Below are 23,508 nucleotides of genomic sequence, written 5' to 3'. Positions count from 1 at the left end.
ATTAGTATCCTAAATGGATGCTTAATAGCCTTCCAGTCAGGACTGTCTATGTTTGTGTGAGTGTGAGTGAGTGAGTGTACACATGTGGATGCGTATGCTTTGACAAATTCACCCACACACACACACACACACACACTCATGCACACACTCAAACCTATGAATATACATTTATAGAGAGCCATTTATGTGGGAACTTTTAAAATGCAACCTTAAAGTCATTTTGCAGGGAAATTGAACTTATCCTTTAATTAAAAAAAGAAAATATACGATGCAAAATTGGTAACTAAAATAGCTAGGACCTTTGGCGCAAAAGGACATAAAGGACCATGCCCAAACTTAGGAGAAAAACAAATTTTGAGACTGAGGTAGTGACATACAATTTTTTGTTTCATTTAATAAACTTATAAAATGTATAAAAAATATTGCACATACATAGGCGGATTTGCTACCAAAAGTATGCAATAAGCAGTCAAAGAATTCGTTTTTTTTTTTTGAAACATTTAAAAAGATTTTTAATATTCTGTGGATAAAGCAAAATCTTTGCTTTAAGTTGCGTGGCATACGAAAAGTTCGAAATTTATGGCAAATAATAAACACATGTCCAGCTTATTGCATATTTTAAGGGGCCAATTTTCCACATTTCACAATTTATCACATTTCAAATTTATTTTATATAAGTAGAGTAAAAAGAATTGTAAAACAAGAAATAATCCGGAAACCCTCAACTAATTCTTCAGAGGCAAAGGGACTGTGTTAAGTTCTTGAACTTAAGCCCGACTTTTTTATAGAAAAGAGTTAAAAATTTCCAAAGCCTCTGAATGAAATGTGTGCAATCGTGATAAAGATTACCATGAAGATAAATAGTTCAACAAAAAGCCTGACTAAAGTTTAAGACCTAGGAAATGCTCTAATTTCTAAATATCTTGGAAATTTCATTTATTCAGTTTCACTCTTTTCTCCTCTTGGTTTCACTCTTTTTACAATATTATCTAGATATCGTCTTATTTTAAATAACAAGCGAGTTCTGGGACCGTTTATTGCATACTTTTGAGGGCAAAGCTTCCTCATTTTACTGCTCCAGATCCGCTACTGTAAATAATAATATTATATTTGCTTACATTCGGGCAAATTATATTCTATTTGCAATCATATTATGGAAAATTTAGCTATTGCCTTGCAAATTTGAGGGTTATTCTAATTAATTTGATTTCAATAATTTTTGGAACTTTCAACGTTTGTTTTCTACCTTTTAGGTCAAAAACCTTTCTTCTGTGAAGAATGTCCACTAAGAAGTAGCCTACATACATATGTATCTGTATTTATGATCTAGGAGAAAGTCCTCTTTGTTCGATAAGGTTATGTTCATTTCCCATTACCCTTCTGTTATAAGAGAAACTTTATACTTTTTCCCTACTTTTCATCTTCCTCTTTTTTTTTTGAGTATTACTTGACAAAAGTTGTTTGAAATTTCCTTTGTTCAACCTAAAATCATTGGCCGGCTTTAAAATCCATTGTGTGTTTATGATATTTTCTTCATTTTTTGTTGGTTTATGAAAAAAAAAAATGAACAATTGTAATCATTTCGAACCAAGTTGGGTAACAACAACACAAATGCAATATGGTGGAGGGGGCGAATCAGATTCGGGAAGGGTATATGAAGTGAATATTGTGTGAAAAAGTGATTCTCCTCTCTCGCAAAATGGCCAACGGATGAAATCCAAAAATAAAAACAGACGCGCCCACTCGATAAAGGCGAAATGAAGCGCCGACGACAGAGGCAAACGGCATTCGGCATGGCCCAGGAATAGGACCCAGAATCAAGACCTGAAAAATAACGACAACATGACGATGGCGATGGCGATGGCGATGGCGATGACAATGATGATGAGTTGACGATGGCGTTTGGCGATGACGAACCTAAATGCCACGAAAACGAGACGAGCAATGGCGATGATGCCTCAACATGGATTTTGAGTATTTGAAGTCAGTGTTTTGGGACCTTCAGTTGGCAAAAGTATTATTTTAAGGAGCATTGCACACACACACACACACACACACACACCTACACAAATAGAGAGAGAGAGAGAGAGAGAGAGAGAGACATGTGTGTGTGTGTGTAGTTGTGATGTGATGAGCAGTCGTTCACATGCCATCAACAAAATATACATATGTATATGTATAGAAGAAGAAAATGGACAACAGCGCATAACGATTTTGTATTTGTGGCGCCTCTGCCAGTCTGTCACATTTAACGAGGACTAATTCATTGCGCAGCAGCAGCATACAACGACAACAGCAACACCAACAAAACTGACTCCATTTTGAGGCTTTTATCGTATTGGTTGGCCACACATTTGCCTTTGGCAAGCATGCGTTAGAGTGAGATAACTATACAAGCACTCTGATTGCTGCTGAGCGAAAAAGTCGTTTACATCGTCAACGTTAACGTCGCTGCCGCTGTCGCTGGCACACAAACACACACACACACAGAGAGATACTACTAACACACTCTTGCTCTTTCGCACATCTCTGCCCAACTGCTGCTAACTGCTGTTTGGCTCTTGCTCTTCTTCACTCAACAATTTCGCCTAGAAGTATGCACAACGTTTGCATCTGACGGATGAAAAATATGCAGTTTGATTTAGTATTTGTATTAATTTTAATACGGTTTTAATACTTCTTTTGTTTTTTGAGATCAAATTAATGGATAATTTTTTGCTTTCAATATTTTCTTTGTTTTTTTTTTTTTGAATAAACAATGTGAAATGGCATGTATTTTAAATTTGAAAAAAGTTTGTCAGGATCAAAAAGAATCAAAAAAAATACAACCCAATGGCATACATACAGGACACACACACACACACACACAGAAACAGATACACTCAGCATTGCAGGCAAAAACAACAAAACGAGCCCGACAAACGGCATCAACTAACGAAATTAAACAAGTTAAAGCGAGACAGCGAGAGACCATGTCACATTAAGTGAGCGAGAGGCGAGATATACATTTCACTTTTCATAATGGCATCTCTCTATCAGGCTATCGCACTCACACACAGACAGGCACACAAGTTTCATTATTTTTGTGAAAATTATTAGTACGACTAACGATTCGTGGTCGTCATCTATACACACCAACGCACGCACACAGGCAATGCTCTCTCGCTCGCTCTCTCACTCGGTCTCTCTCTCTCTCTCACTCTGTCGCTCTCGCTCTGTCACATAGACAAAGTACACATATACAGAGAGCTAACCACCAATCGTTCGCGCGCAGCCCGCAATTGTCCCACCACCATCCAAAAGAGTCCTAGAAACTCCCGGCAACTGCAATGACAGCAGCAGCAGCAGCGACGCTAGCAGCATCGGATGGTTGTCGAGCACATGATCCTTAATTTCGTTATAATTTTGTATGTTGCTTGAAATTGTATATCATTTTAAGTTTGATCGGCCGCGACTACGTACCGCCTAACGTGCATGCAGCAACTAGCAAACCAGCAACAACAACAACAACAACAACAACAACAAACAACTACAACAACAGAAACACCTTAAAATAATAACAACAACAATAACAATCAGCAGACAATATCCTAGTGCTTGTTTCTCTCACAAAACGTGTGTGTGTGTCCGTATCCGTGTGTATGTGTGTGTAAAATTTTCGTATTTCCTTGGCGGTTTTTCGTGTTTCCCAACGCCCCGCTACCCGCCCCCCACCAACCATCGTCTCACACACACACACACACAAAGTTTGCGACGTGGGCCCAACAAAAGGCGCAAATGTAAAAGACGAAAAAGGAAACACACACACAGTTGCTCGACTATCTCTTAACGTAACGGTACACAAGAATTATAAACGGCAACGGCAAATAAAATACGGTACAATTGCAGCAGCAACAGCAACAACAACACGTGTGTGCAACATGCAACCAAATTAAACAAAACCAAAAACCAATCAATTAACTTTAACAAAAGAAATAAACAAACCAAGACAAAACAACAACAATAGCAATACAATTATTATTAATAAATTGCGAAAAATAAAAAAATTGTTACAATTTTTGTTTTGTGCTTTTGTTTGGTTTCCCCTCCCTGTTCTCTCCATCAATCTACATATATGCAATTGTTGAAAACAAACAAATTTTTGTTTTTTTTTCCAAGTGCCAGAATTAAATCGTATCATATCAAAAGCCTCCGCTCTTGGGCCATATATGTGTGACCAGCGGTGTGCATATGGATGTGCCTCAGTGTCTCCTGTGTGTCTCCTGTGTGTCGCCCGTGTGTCTCCCGTGTGTCTCCTGTGTGTGTCTGCATTTGTGTTTTGTGATAAATGAATAAATTTATATACTCGAATGCCAATGAAAAATCAAAAGTAAACTAAACGACGTTAGATAAACTAGGTTTTAGCCTAGCCGGTCACATTATTGGCGACCAAATTTAGTTATTTCGATTATATATTGGGATTGCGCGCGTTCGTTCGCGTCAAACAGCTTCCAGTTGGATTATTCAATAGATTTCTTCAAAACGTATATTGATACGCAGCGTTTTTACGCCGGCCACAAGTTGGATTTCAAACATCAAAGTTGTGCCGGCGGCCCTGGTTCCGGTGCAGGTGGTGGTGGTGGTGGCGGAGGACCCGTTGTCGTCGGCGGCAATACGAATACGGTACCGCAACAGCAGCAGCAACAGCAACAGCAGCAACAACAACAACCCAATTCACATCCAATTAACAGCAGCAGTGCAAATAGCAGTAGTGCCAATAGCAACGGCAGCAGCTCCAATTCAGCCACATTGACATTAGCTAATCATCCGCTTGCCCATACCAGTCATACCGCCCAACATTTAACTAATCATTCACACGTCTTGGCATCGGCACATGGTCATCAGTTGCATGTAAGTGGATTGCCGACGGTGCAACAGCAACAGCAGCAACAACAACCACCTACAGCTGTTGCCCTACAGCAGCAGCAGCAGCAGCAACAACAACAGCAGCAGCAACAACAGCAGCAACAGCAACAACAACAGCAGCAGCAACAACAACAGCAGCAGCAGCAACAACAGCAACAACAACAGCTACTTACCAACGGACCAACACTCTTAATCGGCAACGGACCAAGCTCCGCCGGTGCCAGCAGTCATTCCGTTTCAACTGCATCCGCCGCAGCTGCCGCCGCTGCTGCTGCTGCCGCCGCATCAATTCCACACGTTCACGCACCACACAGCCTTGGCCTGAGTCCTCAGTCTAGTGCCGATTCGCAGCAATTTAATATCTTTCCGGCCATATTTAGCCGCCAATTGAACTTCTCGGCCGGCGGACAAGCGGGCAAATTGAGCATGGACGAGCTGCGCCCAAATTTGGTTGGTGGCCTGTTGGGCTTACAGCAGGGCCTACTCGAGGACCATGCCAGCAGCATGCAGCACGGCGGTGTGGCCCAGGATACTAAATTCATGTCCTTTCAGGACCAGCGTTTAATGGGCATTACCGGTTCGCATGAGAATCGTTTGCTTAGCCTGGCCACATCCGTGCAGGATACAAGATCGCCCATAACCACACTAGACAAATCATCATCCTCGTCGCTCAATCATCAGCGCAAATGTAGCAGCACGCCCGAAGATTTCAGTGCTCTATACTCAGGCCTGCCCACACCTGGAATGGACTCATCCTCGCATCATCATACGCCGGCCCATACGCCGCCCTCGCGTCTCTCCGACCATACCATATCGGGTAAGTGCTTACTGGCCCAAGAGTAACCGCAGTTCAATCCACAAAGAGACCCTCGATTAGTTGGCCTCAACCCCTTCTTAGTCTCTCTCTCCTTTGTCGTTGTCTTTTGTCATTGCCCTCTTTGTGTCCCTCCATTATCCTTGGCTTATCGACTCATTCGCACACAGCGTGCTGTGTGTGTCTGTGTGTGTCCTTTTTATGTGCTGACACTTTCCAGCCAGTTTGCGGACATTTCAATCAGGACTTAATGTAATTGTTGTGACTGTGTTTCAACATGGAAAACTCATCGGACACTGGAGATTCGCATTTCATTCATTGCAATTAACTGAGCTCAGCTGTTTTTCAGCTTGATCCTGGTCCTCATACGCACAGCTGGCATCCCCTATATATATATATATATATGTATGTGTGGTATATATATATACAAAACAATGGATCATAAGATCTTAATATTTTGATTTATTATCAATAATTCGATAAAGCTCTAAGATTTTAGCTCAATGTTTTTAGCAATCTATATTGCAAACTTTAAACTAGAGTCGTTTGTTCCTTTTGAAACATTAATGGATTATATCGAATGTTACAAAATCAAGCTTAGTTTTTGATTCTGTGGAATTTGAACAAACTTTCGAAACTATTGTTTATTCTATGCCGTTTCTCCAAGTCTTTATAAAATGAATATTCTTGAATTCCTTTTCGTTTTTCTTATTTCATATTTGTTTGATTGATTTGTGATGACCAAATTATTTACATGAATCAGAAATCTATATACTTGTCCTTTGCACTTCTTTTAAAAAACAAACTAAATGGATCCACACAAAATGTTCACAATATGTTGCCTTCTAATCCTGAAAGGGTTGTTAACTTTCAACTGATGTATGACTAAAAAACTCTTGAAACTAAACAAAAATTCCAAACTGCAAATGATTTCCCCCTAAGAATAATGGGAAAACTTTCTTTCAAATAAAATCTATATATATGCATAAACAAAGCCAATTTGAATAATAGAGAAGACAAAGTGTAAAGTGGTATCTGAAAACGTTCTCATAATGTTTTTACTTGTCTCCTGATCAATAGTTAGAGAAAACTGGTCAAATACTAACATGAAAATAAGGTCAATTGCAAATGGTTTCTATGTTCCTACGCATTAGCATAAATACGCGAAGCATTTGCATCTTTTGGGCTGCTGATGGTGTTATTCAATTAGTGAGATGGCCAAAAATTTTATACATATTTAGTTAGAAAATGTTGTTAACGAGCTAAGCGCGCCAATTAAGCGCCATGAAGGTCTGAAGGTCAGATCGGGTCAGGTTGGGTTGTCCTTTTGGCCGCACTTTCTGCTCTTTTCGTCCTGTCCTATCCTGTCCCTACGCGCTCTTTGGGCATTTGACCTTTGCGTGTAATTTGCCGCCTTTTGGCATGCGTCAGGTACAGGTAATGGGGCAATGGTTACGATGATGCTGATGCTGACGATGATGATGATGATGATGTCTGGTGGATGGCCATCAAAACCGCCAGAATGTATCTGATAGCTTGAGACCGTGTCCAAAAGAGAGCCAGACTCAGACCTCCGTGTCAGGCAGGCAGGCAGGCAGGGAGGCAGGCAGGAGTTTTGCTACCTCGATTAATGTGCCAGAAATTTGCATAAATTATCCCATATTGCATATTCATGCGACCGCCGAACGTCAAAGTTGGCGCCCAACGTGGCGACGTGACCCAAGTCTGTTACTTGAACTGTTTCTCCTGGTTTGCTGCTGCTGCCGATGTTAACGTTGACATTTCCTTTTCCTGTCCGGCTTTCAGTTTTCCGCTGTTGTTGTTGCTGCTGTTGGTGTTGACTTGTCTTTTTGGTTTTGTGTTTTTTTTTTTTTACATCCAAAATGGCTGTCGTTGTTCCCTGTCAACATCTTGTGGCCGCAGTGTGGTTGCCTTTACTCTGTTTCTCCTCTCATCATCGTTGTCGTTGCTGCTGCTGTTGTTGTTGTTGATAGCAATTATGCAGCAATTGCGGGTCAAAGGTCGTCCAGGTCGGATGCTAGGTGGCACAGTTGTGTCTGACGGGGGGGGGGAGGGGACTTGCGGTTAAAGTAAAACGTTTCACGCATATTAATTATAATTTTCTGCACATTTCTAATTCAATGTCTCTTTAACGTTCTTTTGCAGCAGAAGGTGCATTCAAGAAACTTAAACCAGAACCCAATAGCGGCCTGTCAACTGTTTCCGCCGGCATCACATCACCCGGAAGTGGATTATCATCGCTGAGTCAGCATGCCGGTCATACCCCAACCACAGCATCCTGCCCAACGCCAGCCAGGCGAAGACATCGAACCACATTCACACAGGTCAGCATCATAACCATCATCATCGTCATCATCGTCAGCAACATGAGCATCTTGCAGCAACTTCTACTAGGATCCACACACACACACTGTCCCTCTCCCTCCCCCTCTCTCTCTCTCTCCCACTTCCACCCAATAACCAACTAGAGAGAGAGTGAGAAATTTTAATTAGATTTTCATGAAGGTTACCTCGTGTAATTAAAACTTCAACATTTTCAACTTGTGCGGCCCAGTGGAAGCCACAGAACAACAACTAAAACAACAACCTAGACGACACAGTTATGTCAGTTAGTTGGAGGTGATAGTTTAAGGTGCTAATCATCATAATATGAAATATCGATCCAAAGCAAGAGGATGCAAAAAATATTTAGGTGGTAATTGGTTAAATGATCGGTCATTTAAAGGAACTCTGGTTCTCGATAATCAAATCGAAAGGGCAATTTACTATGAAAAGTGTGGCTTGAAAATCAAATCACGGACTTAAGTACTAAATTTAGTCCTCCTTCACGTAATTATGTACATGTCCTACATTTCAAATGGTAAACGAGATTTCTATTTATTAGATAAAGCTTCAAAAAGGGCCTAGACGAGGCTCATTTTCCTTATATTTCACTCCATTTAGCTAGAATTCTCAACCAGTTTCGACATTAAAGTTATTTGTCCATTGCTTTTCGAGAATCTTTGACAAAGTCTGCATACTTTTTGCTATTCTGGGATTAACTTTGCATCGATTAAAAACAAAAGTTTTATAGAGTGAAAAAATTTAGCAATTAAATCGTTTTCTTTGTGCTTTAAGAACAACTTTTTGTTATGGAAACTCAATTAAAAGAGGTTTAGTTCCTTTTTGTCGGTCAATAGATTTAGTTATATAAAATTTCCCTAAAATATGCAATAGGCTCTCAAAATGAATTTCATAAGAAACAAACATATTTTAAATCTAAAGCTAAATCAAATAGGCTTAAGGTTTTTTTTATAGTTTTTTGCGATTGTTCTGAGGGCTAATTTCCCTTACTTTTCCCTAGATCCATTACCGAATTTTAGAATAAATTGCTTCTAAATATCTCAACTTAGTTACTCCGCTTTTAAATAAAGAATTAGAAATATACAGTGCAGTTTGAATTAAAATATAAATATCATCGAAATTTATTTTCGAAGTAATGTTGTATGTAAATTAAAGACTTTGGCAGCTAATTCGAAAAATTTCGTTAAAATTAAATCATTTTCCCATGCTTCGTGTCTTTCACACAATTTCTGAAAAAATCCCAATAAATTACTAGTACGAAAGTTTTTGTCCTGTTTAGTTTTGGAATAATAGGAATCAATATAATCAACAGATAAAACAATCAATACCAAAAATGTAGGAGCATTTATGACTGTGAAATGGGCAAATTTGCCCCTTAAAGTATGTAATAGGGTGAAAAAGTATTGAAATTTATAGCTTTTAGTATGCTTTATAAAATACAAATTGTGTACAGGAAATATTTGTTTTGAGGTTTTTGTTTTATCCACAGAATACTGCAAAACTTCTTTAAATATTATTTAAGTAGTTTTTGGCAGATTGTGAAGTTAAACATTATTAAATATTTGAAATATAACTGAAAAAGTCAAATACGTTTTATAACATTCTAGACGAATATCAAATATTTTTCTTAGGCATGGAATATAAGTAAATTAAAGTCAAATAGGTAATTTTAATTATCAAACTATAATTATAAATACTAATCTATTCTAATAAAAATATAATTTCAAAAAACATCTTCGACTGTCATAAAAAATAGATAAGTTTAGCAAAATGAAAACTAGGCTCATTGCTTATAGGTCCTGCAAAATACATATATACATATAATTCAATAAATTGATCAAAGAAACAACAGATTTTAAAGCAGTTGTCCTATTATAAGTAGGTTTAGTTATTTATTTCATTTAGCCCAAAAGGATGCAACAGACACAATAGCCATTCTGTAGGTTTAAAAAACAAAACAGGAATTGTAAATGATAAAATCGTAAAGGCAAGTGGACACAAGTTGTAACTATGCGAGATGCTTACTTAAATATAAATGTAAAAATGTATATATATATGTATATACAGATATATATAATATATATATAAAAGAGAACGCACAACAAATTAGCCTAATTAAAATCCGCTTAATTTCAGGAACAATTAGCAGAACTGGAAGCTGCATTCGCCAAATCGCATTATCCGGATATTTACTGTCGCGAGGAGCTGGCGCGTACGACAAAACTGAATGAGGCGCGAATTCAAGTGAGTATATACCTATATAGATACATACATACGGATATGTATAAGTATATAGGAGTAGCTCCAGTATATAAGGGAGCTATACAAGTTTCTATTAGGCTAGATTATGCCATTTGCTAGCTCATCGTGCCCACACATCAAATCGTCATCATCGTATGTCAACAGTTGTTTCAAAATACCAAATTAGGGCAATATCTTTACAATAGAAATGCCCTCACTGATGGCTGTGATCTCTTTCTGTCGGTTAGCGATTATCATGGGCGATTATTCCAATCGACTGCTTCAGATTTCGATTTCGATTTCGAGTTCGGGTGTTGCCCTAAAGTGCTCTCTCGCCGTCCAACAGCACCAAGCGAAATAGAAGCAGGAAGATGAAGGCAAAAAAAAAAAAACACCAACCAACAAAAAAGGGAAAACGAAAAAGGTCCCCCGGGGAGTGGCCACCTTACCCATACCCATACCCATACCCATACCCATACCCTGCCCTGCTGCTATGCTTTCTCTCCCATTGGATCTGTTGCGCTTTCAAGTGCGCCGCGGTAATAATTAATTTATAGTTTTATCATGACTGTGAAACAAGTGAGTGAACAACGGGTGGCAGACCAAGCAGCAGCATACAGAGGGGAGGATTTTTTTTCTACTCTAGTCTTTTACTCATGTCTCGATTTAGTATTTTATTTTTGGTTTTGTTGGTGTAGAATTACATCGAAATGGAGACAGACAAAATAATCCATGAAACACATTTCAAGCTATTCAAAAAGCTTTTCAAATTATTCATTTTTGTATATATATCTCGAAACGATTATTCAATTCTAACTAACGAAACAAATTTAGATTTGATAATCGAACAAACGTTAATTGAAATTTGGCTTAAGAAATTCGTGTGTTTCTTCTTTTCTTCTATTTCGTAAATAGAAATTTCCTATCAATCGATATTTTTATAGATTATTTTATTGAAAATCTCTCTCTTAAAAATGTTATTTTCAAGTCTTGTTAAACAAAAAGATCTTAAACTGGATTCACACAACAACTTTTCAATATTTCATTTCATTAATTTTAAATGTCTAACTTTTATTGATAAATTATTGACCAATTTCCATATAATTTATGGAAAAGTAAAGCAAATACTCCTATATCCCAACTTATTCATTAAAAATTGTAATCTGTTTAATGGAAATTTGTATTGATTGTTACCATAATTCAGAAGTAAAAAGGAAAGAACATGTCCTTTGACTTTGTTGAGTTGGAAATAATCTATTTGGGAAATAACTTATTTTCATTGTATGTGTGTCTAATTAGCAAAGCCACAACAAACAAGTGAATGCTAATGCGCCTGTCTCTATGCAATGAAATTTTTGCTTCTTTTATTTTTTTTTTTTGTGTTTTGTGTTTTGTTTTGTTCAGCAAGTTGTTAAATTTTCCAAGCAGATGTGCGTTAGAAACGCCCCCGACCTGACCCGTCAACCTCGTCCTCCATCGTTCCACGCTCTTCAACGCAAACGAGAGCATCAAATTTGCAATAAATTTGTCAACACCAAGGCACACGCACACACTCACACACACACACACACACACACACACACATGCACACAAAATTATGATGTTGTTGCAGTGCTAAGTGAGTGCCAGAGTCAAGCTGTAAGCGCTCTCGTCAAATTACCAACAACAGCGGGTGAATGGACTACAGAGGTGAATAGTGGGCGATGGATGTGGGGGGGAGGGAGTGAGGGACGATGAGGTGGATGGTTTTTAGAGGAAGCAAAATGAAAATATATTATTAGGGCTGCGGTTGAGCAGAATAGAGCAGAGCAGAGTAGAGAGGATATGAGGGTTGGGTGTGAGTCGGTTTCTGGTTTTCTATAGGGTCGGGGCATGCAAGCGACTGTAAATATTTGAACATTTGTAGAAAAATATGGTTTATGCTGCACTTATAGCATCTACCGTACCCCTCCCGCATGTCATCCCCATTCCATCCACTCTAAAACCAGCTAGTCCCTTGTCCTGGGCGTTTGTCTGTCATTTGATCGCAAACAGTTGTGTGAATAGAAAATCAGATATTAGACTAAAAACATGACCAAAAACGAAAAAGAGGTAAAGGAGAGGGCGGAGGGAGGGTGTGCTCAAAAGATCAGAGGTCTTGGTCGGATTTAGATTACATTTTAATTGAAATATATATATACATATATTGATTCATATCTCTTGATCAGAATGATATAAAAAATAAAAAAACCAACATTTGTATAAAGTTGTTGATACACTTAACAATAGAAATTCCATGGGAATATCCAATATAGAGTTACAGTCATATGAAAATATATAGGTACATATTGAGAAATTTGATCTAGCTGAATGAAAATCCTATCATTCTTCATGCTCTTCAAACTTGCTTTTAAAATCATTAAAAGTCTTTCCTTAAAATATAATCAACGGTAACTCAAATGAAAGTAATTAATTAATACTTTATTATTTGTAGAACAACATAAATAAATAGCCTTTCAAAATATCTAACAAAGAATACTACAAATAGATATATTACATATATAACAACCAAAGCTATATCCGACAAATCTTAAGAAGTTGTCTTTAAACCGCTTTGAATCCTTTTGGCCTCATTGTGAAGCTAATAAAATAATGACCAATTATAAACGCTTTCAAAATAGGATTTCAGCTTTTAAACATGGTTGGAAAATAAATACAATGTTTAAACTGTTTAAGACTAAAGAACAGAAGTCAAATATGCAAATATTTCTCCTTCGGAGATCGAAATGTATTAGACACCACAAAAAATAAAAACTTTGTGTCATTATTAAACTACCTTGAGCCAGCAAACAAAAGGTTCGATATCAATCCAAAAGGTCGCCGGATACAAAAAAGTCTTTAAATGGCCAATACAAATAAACAATTAAATGTTTGGACATTTTATTTATATTTAATCACATGTGTGACCTACCTTTATAAATAAACAAACAGTAAAGAAACAAATATTAGTAAAAAAAACAAAATGTAAAAATTCAAATTTCGTTGTTGATTAAAAGAAACTACTTAACAAAGTGCATTACATTTTCTAAGCTGAAAATTGATTAATGTTTTAGCCATTTGGCAACGATTTTATGAGATATATTTGGGATAAATTAATTGATGATCTACTACATGTTATATAATTGTTTGAAATCTTAAAAATGAATTTTGTATATGCATTAAAAGTTAACAAGTGTTTTTTAAGCGAAACAAAAAGAAGGTTGATGTGGATATTTTTGTTGTCATCAGCGAAAAGGTTAAGATGTAGGTGGTAAAAAATTAATTCTATATTTTTTATAAATCTTTTGAAAACCGAGAAATTGTTTTAAAAATAAAGAATAATTTTAAGGTATTTGCATACATATATAGCTTCTTTTTTTTGTTGATTATGTAAATTATTTTGCGTCTATGTTGAAAAAAATGATGCAAAAATAAAACTTAACGCCTATAAAAGTTTATTTTTTTGTTTTGAATTTTCTAAGCAGTTTGAGATCTGTCATGTTTTTCAGATTGTTGCAAAATTTTTGTTCACTTTTTATAATATTTAAAAAGTTAATTGCTGTATCAATTACTTTAGAGCAAATGAAGAGGTAGTTTTTATATTTTGGTTGGACTTCTTTGCAATCCATATAAAAAGGGGGACAAAGTTCCCGTAGTGCAAGGAGATGATAAACTATTTATATGTATTAGAAATTTTGCGAAAAACTAAATCGAAGTACGAAGAATAGTAGTTAGAAGATAACTTTACTGAGTAGTAAAATAGAAAAATGGCCCAACATGCTATGACAAAATTTACTAATTTGCTTTCAAAAGTTTTTTATTTTGATCAGCTATAAAAAGTCTTTTTTTTCATAGTCTTAAATCTTACAATTACAAAAACCAGTGAATAAATCTCTCCGGCCAAAATTTAAACATTTGCATATAAAATTATTCACTTAAAATTATAAATCATTTAGGAAATTAACAGCACAAAATGTATATTAAATAAATTTTCATTTAACATGTTCAAATTTTTCATTTGGCTTAAACACATATTTCCATTATGTATTTAAGTAATAAAAGTTAAACACTTTGGTTATTATAATTTTAATTAACTAAAGAAAGGAAAGAGAAAAAAATTGAAAGCTCTGCTATTGCCACGCGCAAATAAGTAGGCAACATATTTTTCTACGCAAAGATAAAACCGACCAGAAAAAAGCAGACAAATTCCATACCATTTTATTATATGCCGCGTTAATCGTTTTAACCGATTTTAAACAATTAACCAGTTTAACAAAATTTCCTTTATTTTTCAACACCCATCTCCCTCTACGTCTCTCCCTCTCTCTCTCTCTCTCACTCTTTCTCTCCTTCTCACCCTCTCTTATCTATTAATTAACATTAGTTTGAAATAGTTTTGAATCAAGTTGAATCTCCTCGTCCAAATATACACACACACACACACACACACACACACATTCACACCTTTAACCCCATTTAGAAAGAGGGAAAACTTTATTGTTTTTTGCCTTTTTTTTTGTATCCCATGTCCTGTCAATTAGATGGCAATTTTAATTTCTAGGTCAATGCACCTTTTTCCTCTCTGTCCATATAAAAAGTTCAGCTAAAAATACAACAAAATAACCAACACACAAATAGATTTATATCTATGTATATACAAATGTATATGTGGGATATCTAAACGGAGTTAAGTGAAAAAACCAAAGAAAAAAACAACAACGACAACAAAAACACAACAAGGCAGGAAAATTTGATTAAATGTTGAAAAGTAAATTAAATTTGAATACGTTTAATTTTCATATTTCCGTGGAGTGGCCTATACGCCAGAGAGTGTGTGTGTGTGAATGTAAGTGTATGCATACGTGTGTGTGTGTGTGTGTAAGTATTTCTAGTTATAATTTAAATGCATCTAATTAAGCCTTGTTTTAGCTTAAATGGAAAAAAAGGTGTATACAAAAGAAGGAAAAACTTAAAGCCAAAGTCAGTGTCTCTCTCGCTCTCTCTCGCTCTCGCTCTTTCTTTGATATGGCATAAAAACCTAACTTTGTACTTCTTGCATGTCTATATAATTGTGTGTGTGTGTGTGTGTATATGTGCCATAAAATGGAACCTTAATTGAGTTACTCCGCCCACACACACACACACACACAGACACACTCATACACACACTCATACACATGACAGTTGAACAGACAGTCAGACAAAACGCATTTTCAACCCTCCGCAGCAGCATCTCTTTCTCTTACTCTCTCTATCTCTCTCTCTCTCGCACACACACTCTATCCATGGCTCATGGTTAAGAGCATTATTTAGTCAGAGCAGAACACACACACACACACACACGTACACATGGTCCTTGGCATTTTTATGCTGGCAGCCAACCAAATGAAACCGAACGAGCCATAAACTGGGCGACTGCCAAACAACCCCCAAACCCAAAAACAACACCAATAACGATGCCAAAAAGAAATACAAAAAAAAAAAAAAACTAAAGAAAGAGAATGAGAAACAACAAAAAACAGAAGAAAAAAACAAAATGCAGATGTCGAAAACGAAACAGACGACCAACAAATTTTAGTTAATCCAACTGTTTCGGCCCTTCAAATACCCTATACAAGTTTTCGAGGCTTTTGATAACTCTGATCGGACTCGAAATTGTTTATGGGGAACAGCTATAGGGTATCAGACAAAATTCAACGTCCAAAGGCTGTATTTTCATTTAAACCCACACACACACACACACACAGACACAGACACACATAGCAATGGACAAAGATAATAATAATAATGATAAAATAAATAAAGGAAAAAAGAAACGCCAAGACAGGCAAGACCCATGCCCGAAGCCCCCACCCCCACTCTTGTTTCTGCCCTTATTTTGGTCTCTTAGTGTCTAGAACACCAACAGAATCATCATCATCATCATCAACAACAACCTCATCATCATTATCATCCTAAGTAACTCAAAGCAAGCCAAGGCAAGCTTTCAAAATGTCGGAAAATTTTGCGCATCCTCCACCAAACTCACCCCATCAGCCAGCCACCCACTCAGCCTTATCAGCCTCACACCACACATACACAGCCACATCCTTGGTCCTTAGTCAAACCGCCCTCACAGCCTCCATTATTCCATCCCTTTATACATGGCAGAAGGAGCAAGAGCAGAAGCAAGAGCATCTTCATCTTGTCTATGGGCGTCTTTCATCTTGGCAATTTCTTTTGCTGCCATCAGGACAACGATGCCAAGAAGGGAAGAGAACAGAAAGGAACAGAAAAAAACAAAAAATGAAAAACATCGCCCAAGATGGAGAACCATCTTTAATAATATCTAAGCAGAAATAAAGTCGAGCGAGCAAGCGGCCGAAGGACTCCTTCTGCCAACATCCTCATCCACATCCACATCATCCTCGTCGTCCTCGTCGCTGCCGTCGTCAACTTATTTCAATTTCAATTTTGTAGATTTTTTCACTCATAAGACGTTAGCTTAAGACCAGACTCCAAAGGACTTTCAAGGCACAGAGGGAGAGAGGCAGAGAGACAGAGATAAGAGGGGCGCTGAGCAAGATTGGGTGAAGGAGGAATTTTCTTTACCTATTTCATTTATTTTTTGCTGTATTTTTATTCTCATCATCCGTTTTTTATTTTCTTTATTTCTCGGCAAAGTGAAAATTGGTATACGAAGGATGAGTGATTGCTGTGTGGGTGGCAAGGGCTGAGGGGATTTTCGAGGACAGATATAATATGTATATATATATAGCTTAAAATCATCAACTTGAACTCAACTTTAATTTCAATCTTTTTTTCTCTTCCTCTCCTTCTCCCTTTCTCTCTTTTGCACTTAGGTTTGGTTTCAAAATCGTCGCGCCAAATATCGCAAACAAGAGAAACAATTGCAAAAGGCATTGGCACCATCTGTGATCCCATCGTGCAACGGGATGATGAGGAATATACAAGGCTATAGTGTATCACGAGGCTATCAGCCCTATCCACATCATAATACAATGAATCGCTATCCACAGGTAAGTTATCCACCGCCTTTAATAGGGAACAAACATTGACACATTTTCCTTTTATATTCATTTCTCATTTGAAACAGGATTTATTCCAAATGGGTGCCTCCTCATATCCAGGCATGACGCAACCCTTCTCAATGGCTCATAGTACGAATATGGGCTCTGTGGGTGTGCGTCAAGATTCCATGGGTAAGTCTTGATTGATCTAGCGCCATCTCTAGCTTAGCCATGTCTATCCTGGCCATCTCTAGCCTAGTCATCTATCTGGCCATCCTAGTCTATTGAAATGACCCTTTGTAGCAAACGCCTTTCTTATGCCCTAATATGCTTTGTATGCAGCCTAAAACTATGCACCACAAATTGTGTTTTATTTTTGGCCAACAAACTGTAACAAATTTTAAGGATAACTTTTTTAAATTCTACACATCTCTTCTCAAATTTGTTCAAATTTTAAGTGTAATATCTCAATCGACGGGAAATTAAATGCACTTTTTAATCACATATAAATTAAATAGTTTGTCACTACAAAATCTGTGGTGAAATGCCAAAATGATTGTTGAATTGCAAGTTCAAATAGCAGTCGTTTAACTTTGCTCAAATAAAAGAAGTAAAGATAAGAATATAAGAATATTCGGAGAAGTATTAAGTTGTATAACTGAATTTTAAGCTAATTTGGAACACATTTTTTTGATTTTATTACACATGAACCTTTTTTTTTACAATAAATTTATTAAAGTAATAATTTCTCATTGATTTTTATACATACATATATGTTGATCAATTTGTTTTACCAAGATATAAAACATTTTTTTGTCCTTTTGTTGTTTAAAAAACTTGTATCACTCACCACAAAATAAAGTCAATTTTTCTTGTCACTTTAAGTTTAAAATATTATTGAAAAAACACCGCAAAAGATCACAGCTCGTCCTATGCCTAAGGCTGGTCGAATGTTAATGATCTGTGGGATCCAACATTAAGAGGAGCGATCGATCAGTCAAGCTTTCGATGTGTGATCAAAAGCTTTGCTCTCTTTCAATTCAAAACTTTAAAGTCTCTCTCTCTCTCTCTCTCTCTCTCTCTCTCTCTCACTCTCTCTCTCTCTTTCTCTTCCTTTGAAGAGTCAATTTGAATTAATGTTGATGAAGCTTTTAAATCAAAATGTATCTACAAGTTACAGATACATATGATATAAAGAGAGACCAATAGAAATGCAAATAAATTTTTTGCTTTATAATTTACTTTAAAAAAAATGGTTTTACGAAAACTAATCTGTAGTTTAGTTAAAGGTAGCTTCTAAATTCAGTTGCCCTCCATTTGGCTTTGGGTAATTTTCCATTTAATGTGTAAGAAAATATGTTATAGGTTTGTTTATACACGATTCACCTACTGCAATTTCTTTTTCCAATAATTAATGAAAGAGGAGAAGAAGTCTGTAGCAAAATATATATATATATATACATATTTCTATATGCAAGCGAACTCAAGGTGAGAACAAGGTGAATCTTTCCATCTTGCCCGGATATTATGGAGACGATGAAGAAATGAAATGAATTTCCGGACGGCCAAGCCAATAAGAAAATTTTCTTACTAAAATATTCACCAACGATAGACAGAGATGGTTAGACTATGTGTATGTGTGTGTGTGTGTGTGTTTGGGACCTGTAAAAAGATTTAGATGAATTTCCGCTTAAAGGAAATGCTAAAACGCCTAACTTAAATGTTTGATTTAATAAATTCGATTCGCACTTATCAAGTTTTCTCATACCTTTCCATTTAATTTCTCTTCCTTTTCTTCTTTTTCCTCTATTTTGCAGGCATGTCACCCGAGGACGAATGGTATAACAAAAGTCTATCCGCATTGCGCATGAATAGCTCACATCATCCGAATTTATCGGCGCCAATGCTGCAATATCAAACATAATCAAAAACCTTTGACGACTTCTTTTAAAATATCGCCTCGAATCCCCAACTAAACATTAGCTAATGGATGGAGTGTGATCATTTTTAAACCGAAGGCGTCAAACTGTATACTTAAAGAACCCCAAAAACAACTAAAACTATGAAAGACAAACGACAAACTTTCTAACTAAAAAATATCCCAAGCTCCCAAGTTTCCAATTTCCCTTTCCCAATTCTAGAAACCTTTCGTTTGCACAAACCCCATCCTCCGCCCCCCTGGACACTCCTCTATCCATGGATTGTGTATGTAACTAGTATTCGAAAATCTTCAAGTAAAACCAAAGAAGAACAACTTATAAATATATACAGATATATAGATATATATATATAAATTTTTTTTTTTTAAATTTGACAAAGGCCAAACTGGAGGGGCACGAAAATGTATTGTACTTCATAAGACTTGTTGATATTTTTATGTTTTTTTTTTTTTTAGTTTAGTTTAGTATATATACATATATGCATATATATATAGAAATATATATTATATATATATGTATATGTATATAGAAATATATATAAATTTAGTAGGACAACAACTCTAGTCATATAGCAATTAAGCGAAATTGTGTATTGAGATTTTAGCATGACATTATGAAAAAACCAAAAAGTATATACAATACATTATATATATATATATATATATATACAGATTCCGCAGTTAGCTCAACTAACTACTATATATATATATATATATATATATATAGCATAAGAACAGGTTGTTTATAACAAAAGAAAAACAAAATTTGGGTGAGGGAAAATCCTAAATACAGTAGACCCTACCAAATGGAATTGCAAAACTCATTTTCTCTCTCTCTCTCTCTCTCTCTAAGTCTCAGTCCTTTTACTTACTCCTGAGCAATGAATGAATGAATGATTTAAATTCTATATGTATATATACAAATAAAGAATCCGTAAACTATCTTCGGTATACCGAAGTTACAGTACATCGAATATCTTTGCACAAAATTAAACTAATTCTCTACAATTTTTTAGAGAAAGCCTACTCGATATATATGTATATGTATGTATGTGTGTTCATGTATGTGTTCATCTTGTCTGATATAAACTTTAAATCGGTGGTGGTGGAGAATCACTATATAGATCAGTGATAGATCAAAGATTTGACAGTAGATTTTCGCCACACTTTTTAAATAGCAATCGATTGCAGGATAATGAAACTATTTCTTATTTTTATTGCTCATGCCATAGAAGAAAACACACTCACACACAAACACACACACATACACTTAAACCCCAAGAAAAACCAAAGAGGAAAACCCAAAAACAAACAACAACAGCAACAACAAAAGCAAAATGAACAAAAGAAAAAACTATCTAAATATTTCAACAATGTGTAAACTAATTGTAAGTGGATTTTTTTTAGCTAAGCAATGCATATAACAAGTTATATTTAATTATAATAAATTAAACTAAAAAAAAAAAAACAAAACAGAACACTAATTAAACTAAAAAACAAAAAGAAAAGCATCAACTATATATATTTAAACAAACACAAAACGACATGTTTAATAAATTATGCCAACAAAAACAAAAATGAACATAATAAAAAGTAATAAGACAAAAAATAAAAACAACCAAAAAAAACCATAAAAAGAAAAACAAAAGAGATACAGAAAGTTTATACCTATCGATCATTTATTATTTCTAAAAAGATGACCAAGGAGAAACAAGAAAAGGAAGCGACAAAAACAACAAAAGAGGGTGAATCCGATCACCAAAATGGGGGAGGGGGTGGCAAATCAAGTTGGAGGGGGTTTTAGCAATAAATTCACAAAGATCAGCAGAAAATTATTCCAGCCGAAATCAGAGAATTTCATTTGTTGACTTAAGTGTCAATTGATCGGGCTGGAGGAATTGCGGCGACATCGAACGGCGCCAAATGGAAATGGAAGTACAACCTAGGAATATAAATACATCCATATGTTTACATACATAAGTACGTATGTATACAATTACATAGAATTGTTCAAGAAGGGTACAAAGTTTCACTCGTTGCAGATGATATATATAATCCATATCCATACTACTAAACGGGGTCACTTATAAAAATTCATCCATCCTAAAGACCTAAGAAACACAAATATATTTACATATATCTCAAAACTGATTCAAAAGAATGGAAGACAAGTCAAACCATTTATTTTTAGGCTATATTTTCACCAATATTTCTAACTTGATTTCAAAAAGTTATATCTTAGTTATAAATATTTTAAAATGATATCGAAACATTAAAATCTTGACAAATCACAATTTTTTACGAAAATTGACAGAAATATTAGTTTTTAAGGTAAAGGTGAAGGTTCAAAAAGGGCACATAAACTTTAAAAATGGGTCAAAAGAGGACGGAATTACAAAACTCCCAAAGTTAAGAATTTCTGAGAATTATCTAGAAATCTTGTAAATAATTTTTGTTTATTCCTCAGATTTTATTTTAATCAATTTCTAACGAATTTCACAATGTTGTAGCTTTATTAAATCAAATTTTAGCATATTTTGATTTGTGGAAAATACAAATTTGACACCGGAAGGAATAAGTCTAGATCGACCTATTTGATGATGCTAGTCAAGAATTTATAGAGACTTTCCTCTGTACTCGCAAATGAAATTTTAATAACGAAAATAACAAAGGTCAGATTGTATTCTGCCAATAAAACATTGATAAATCAATTTAAACACAAATAAATGAAGTTTGTTAATGTGTCTAGGCCTTCTCATTATCTCTTTCTTTCTCTCTCTCTCTCTCTCTCTCTCTCTCTCTCTCTCTCTGTCTCTCTCAATCTCTTTCTATCTCCATGTCGATGTTCCATATAAGAGCAGAACTTATCCAGTTAATTGCCTGTCCAGGCAACGCTCCAAAAACGGAACACAAGCCACAAAATGGGCCAAACGATTGACCCAACGTGGTATGCCACGATTGCAGAGAATTTTGGCCAAACTATTCGAGAAATGATTGCAATTGTTGCGAATCAAATGATAGCAGTGGCCCGTATATAGGAGACCCAATTGTTCGACAATCCGTTGGACCTCCTCGCTACTGAAATGCGTATAGCCCAGCAGAACGCTCTCACGATAGCGACAATGTTCTCCCAGTGTGGCCTGGCCATCGCATGGTTGGATTTCAAAGATCCCAGTGAATGAATAACTATGTCCGCTATAGCAATATTCAGTGTCATACAACTGAATGCCCGAATGAAAGACGCCCAGGCCCAGGGGCATGGTATACATATTGATATCGACCAGATCATAAATATTCAGTATGACCGGCTCATTTGATACCATCTCATCACAATCGCAATCTGAGCTAGTGGACGCCGCCTTGTCGCCGCCCAGACAACTGAGACTCATCAGTCGATTGAAAAACATTACCCTATCACCTCTCCTTCTCCTTCTCTCTCTCGCTCTCTCCCTCTGACTTGGTTGAAATGGTTGGCCCAACACTTTTAGAATTTATTTACTTTCAGGTTATTAATTATCAAAATAAATATAAAATATATATAACTTTCGGATCGTTTGTCAATACATCGAAAGGCAACTGTGAACCTTTTTTTTCGTTCTGTATCTAAGCTTGTTAATTTGACTTTCTTAGCCAAGAAGTTTAGAAATTAAGAAACAGGAAGAGGGTTTGAGCCTTTATATATGTATGTACATACATACATAGTTCAGTGCCGGATTTAGTCAGCGCGAGACCTGTAGCAATCAAAAAAACAAAAACAACATTATATTATATAAGCTCTGGGGTCTTAATGTAATAACACGAATTTTAAAAGATTAAAAGATCAAAGTCAAAGTGAAGAGATGAAATTTCATACACATTCGCAGATTCCCAAGGATAATGGTTTTTTTTTTAGAAACTTTCGAACAATTTAGCATCTCTTTTTAGACTATATTTCGGCCAATTTCTAACGGACTTAAAAAAGTTTAATATCAATTGAAATATTTAGAAATTATTTGAGTTTGTTGGCATCAAACAATTGAATATTAAAAAAAAAAATAAGTTTCGACCCGATGCTTACAAAAATTCATCACAATTTTTTGCGATTACATATTGGCAAAAAGTTTAGTTCTTCAGATTTTAATGCAGACTGAAAGACATGAAAATTTACTAACTTGCTTCTTGAAATTAGGGTTTTTTTTTAAATATTTTGCTGTTTATTAGCATTTTTTGTCCTCGCT

At 35.8% G+C, this 23,508-nt stretch overlaps 2 protein-coding genes across 2 annotated transcripts; one reads left to right on the top strand and one right to left on the bottom strand.

Annotated features, from left to right (window-relative positions):
• Positions 1–1,963: 1,963 nt before the first annotated feature.
• LOC6648947 (homeobox protein goosecoid) lies at positions 1,964–19,598 on the top strand. The gene is made up of 7 exons (XM_023179506.2): positions 1,964–1,983; positions 4,488–5,722; positions 7,889–8,064; positions 10,220–10,327; positions 17,185–17,361; positions 17,439–17,544; positions 19,170–19,598. The coding sequence occupies exons 1-7, from the start codon at positions 1,964–1,966 to the stop codon at positions 19,274–19,276; spliced, it is 1,929 nt and encodes a 642-aa protein (XP_023035274.2). The 3' UTR covers positions 19,277–19,598.
• A 2,325-nt stretch (positions 19,599–21,923) lies between these two features.
• LOC6648360 (deubiquitinase DESI2) lies at positions 21,924–22,823 on the bottom strand. Its single transcript, XM_002071462.3, has one exon. It carries the CDS (start codon positions 22,696–22,698, stop codon positions 22,156–22,158), a length of 543 nt encoding a protein of 180 aa, XP_002071498.1. The 5' UTR covers positions 22,699–22,823; the 3' UTR covers positions 21,924–22,155.
• Between the last annotated feature and the right edge of the window lie 685 nt (positions 22,824–23,508).

The sequence above is a fragment of the Drosophila willistoni genome (assembly GCF_018902025.1).
Source record: "Drosophila willistoni isolate 14030-0811.24 chromosome XL unlocalized genomic scaffold, UCI_dwil_1.1 Seg141, whole genome shotgun sequence".
NCBI classification, from domain to species: Eukaryota; Metazoa; Arthropoda; class Insecta; order Diptera; family Drosophilidae; genus Drosophila; species Drosophila willistoni.
Note: the sequence above shows the minus strand (reverse complement) of the source record. Positions and strands in the feature narration are given on the sequence as shown.

Coding starts and splice junctions, on each gene's coding strand:
- LOC6648947 (XM_023179506.2), top strand. CDS start 1,964: ATGGATTTTGAGTATTTGAA. Junction 1,984..4,487: donor ATGGATTTTGAGTATTTGAA/GTCAGTGTTTTG, acceptor CGCGTCAAACAG/CTTCCAGTTGGATTATTCAA. Junction 5,723..7,888: donor CTCCGACCATACCATATCGG/GTAAGTGCTTAC, acceptor CTTTTGCAGCAG/AAGGTGCATTCAAGAAACTT.
- LOC6648360 (XM_002071462.3), bottom strand. CDS start 22,698: ATGTTTTTCAATCGACTGATGAGTCTCAGTTGTCTGGGCGGCGACAAG.